This window comes from Cyprinodon variegatus, unplaced genomic scaffold (genome assembly GCF_000732505.1).
Source record: "Cyprinodon variegatus isolate N-32 unplaced genomic scaffold, C_variegatus-1.0 Scaffold311, whole genome shotgun sequence".
In the NCBI taxonomy this organism is placed as follows: Eukaryota; Metazoa; Chordata; class Actinopteri; order Cyprinodontiformes; family Cyprinodontidae; genus Cyprinodon; species Cyprinodon variegatus.
Genome location: NW_015150764.1, coordinates 888,414 through 889,709, shown reverse-complemented (window position 1 = coordinate 889,709; position 1,296 = coordinate 888,414). Strand labels below are relative to the sequence as shown.

Below are 1,296 nucleotides of genomic sequence, written 5' to 3'. Positions count from 1 at the left end.
GTTCTGAAGGGTTCGACTTATCCCTGATGGTTCTGGGGATCTGGTTCCCCTGGGGCCCGCATCTCCACTGTGGGCCACAGTGGGCCCCAGCTTTGAGCGCAGGAGCAGAAGGGACCAGGAGACAGGTGCTGGAGAAGAAGAGAGTAAAAGAAGAAGAAAGAGAGGCAGAATCCTGTGTGCTCTGTGGTTTTCTCTGTCCTCACAGGGAGGGGGGTAGGTTTTCACACCTCTGCTGGTTTCCATGTGACTGCTTGTGACTGCTTTGGCTGAAAACGGGTGGGCTGCTGAAGTCCCCCAGCTGTTACTCACCAAAGCTGTGTTTTCTTCTCTGGTCATCCTATCAGGATGAAATATGGACACTGGTTCCCACTGTCCAAAAAGTATGATCATGGCATATGGCATAACACCCATGATATGATGCGTAGGTCCTACCTATTTGAATCATCATCTGCCGCCATGTGGGCTCCTACCCTGTGGGATTACACCCTTGAGAGGTGTTGAAGGTACCTCTTACCAGGGGGAGGCCCAGGGGATGACCAATTACATAATGGAGGGGACAGGGATTGATTTAATTAAAAATGTTTACTGAAAACTCTAAGTTTTCTAAACCATAGATCAGGGAAACTCTGAGTTTTTAATTCACAAAGAGTTTACTCAACCTCTGTTTCTGTTAGTGTAGTAACATTCCTCCCAGAGCTAACCGGGTCAGTATCAAGTTTTGTTCAACAAACTCAGAGTGTCCTCTGTCTCTGTTCTCCTTAAAGCCAAACAAGCCGTTTTATTTTTTTATTTAGTCAGGAGATTTCTGTCTTAGTTTTGTGCATAAAAGAATTAATAAAACAAACATCGAGTGTTCTTTAGTGTCCTTTATTAAATAATGATCGGCATTAATTCACAGAGAATTCTATATTTATAGGATTCTACGTCTCAGTTGACAGTATATGAGATGTATTTGTTTTGGTTTGGTAAATATGAGCAACATGCAGATAATTTCTTTATTTTATATTTACAGTAAATGAAGAACTAGTGAAAGTATTTTTAGATTACAAATAAATAGATTAACTCGTTTCACATAAAATTTTGTTTAAGATTAGGATTTATTCAGCGATAACAACCTAATGAGCCTACTGGCACAATCTGAAGCCCGTAGACAAGAAGATCAATAGCTTTTCCGGCTTGTTCCCAAGGTTTACCTCCACATTTCGCATAAACATCTACAGCATTTTCTATTACTGCAGAAGGGAAATGTAAATCTAAAAACCAAACATCCCTTTCAGGACATGGTCTAGACCACAT

General features: G+C 41.3%; 1 protein-coding gene across 1 annotated transcript in view; it reads left to right on the top strand.

Annotated features, from left to right (window-relative positions):
* LOC107090793 (cystatin-A-like) overlaps positions 1 to 1,296 on the top strand; it is a 6,949-nt gene that overhangs the window by 2,463 nt on the left and 3,190 nt on the right. Inside the window, exon 2 of the mRNA XM_015384367.1 lies at positions 10 to 143. Coding sequence (XP_015239853.1) covers positions 10 to 143 — 134 coding nt within the window. The remainder of the gene's footprint in view (positions 1 to 9; positions 144 to 1,296) is intronic.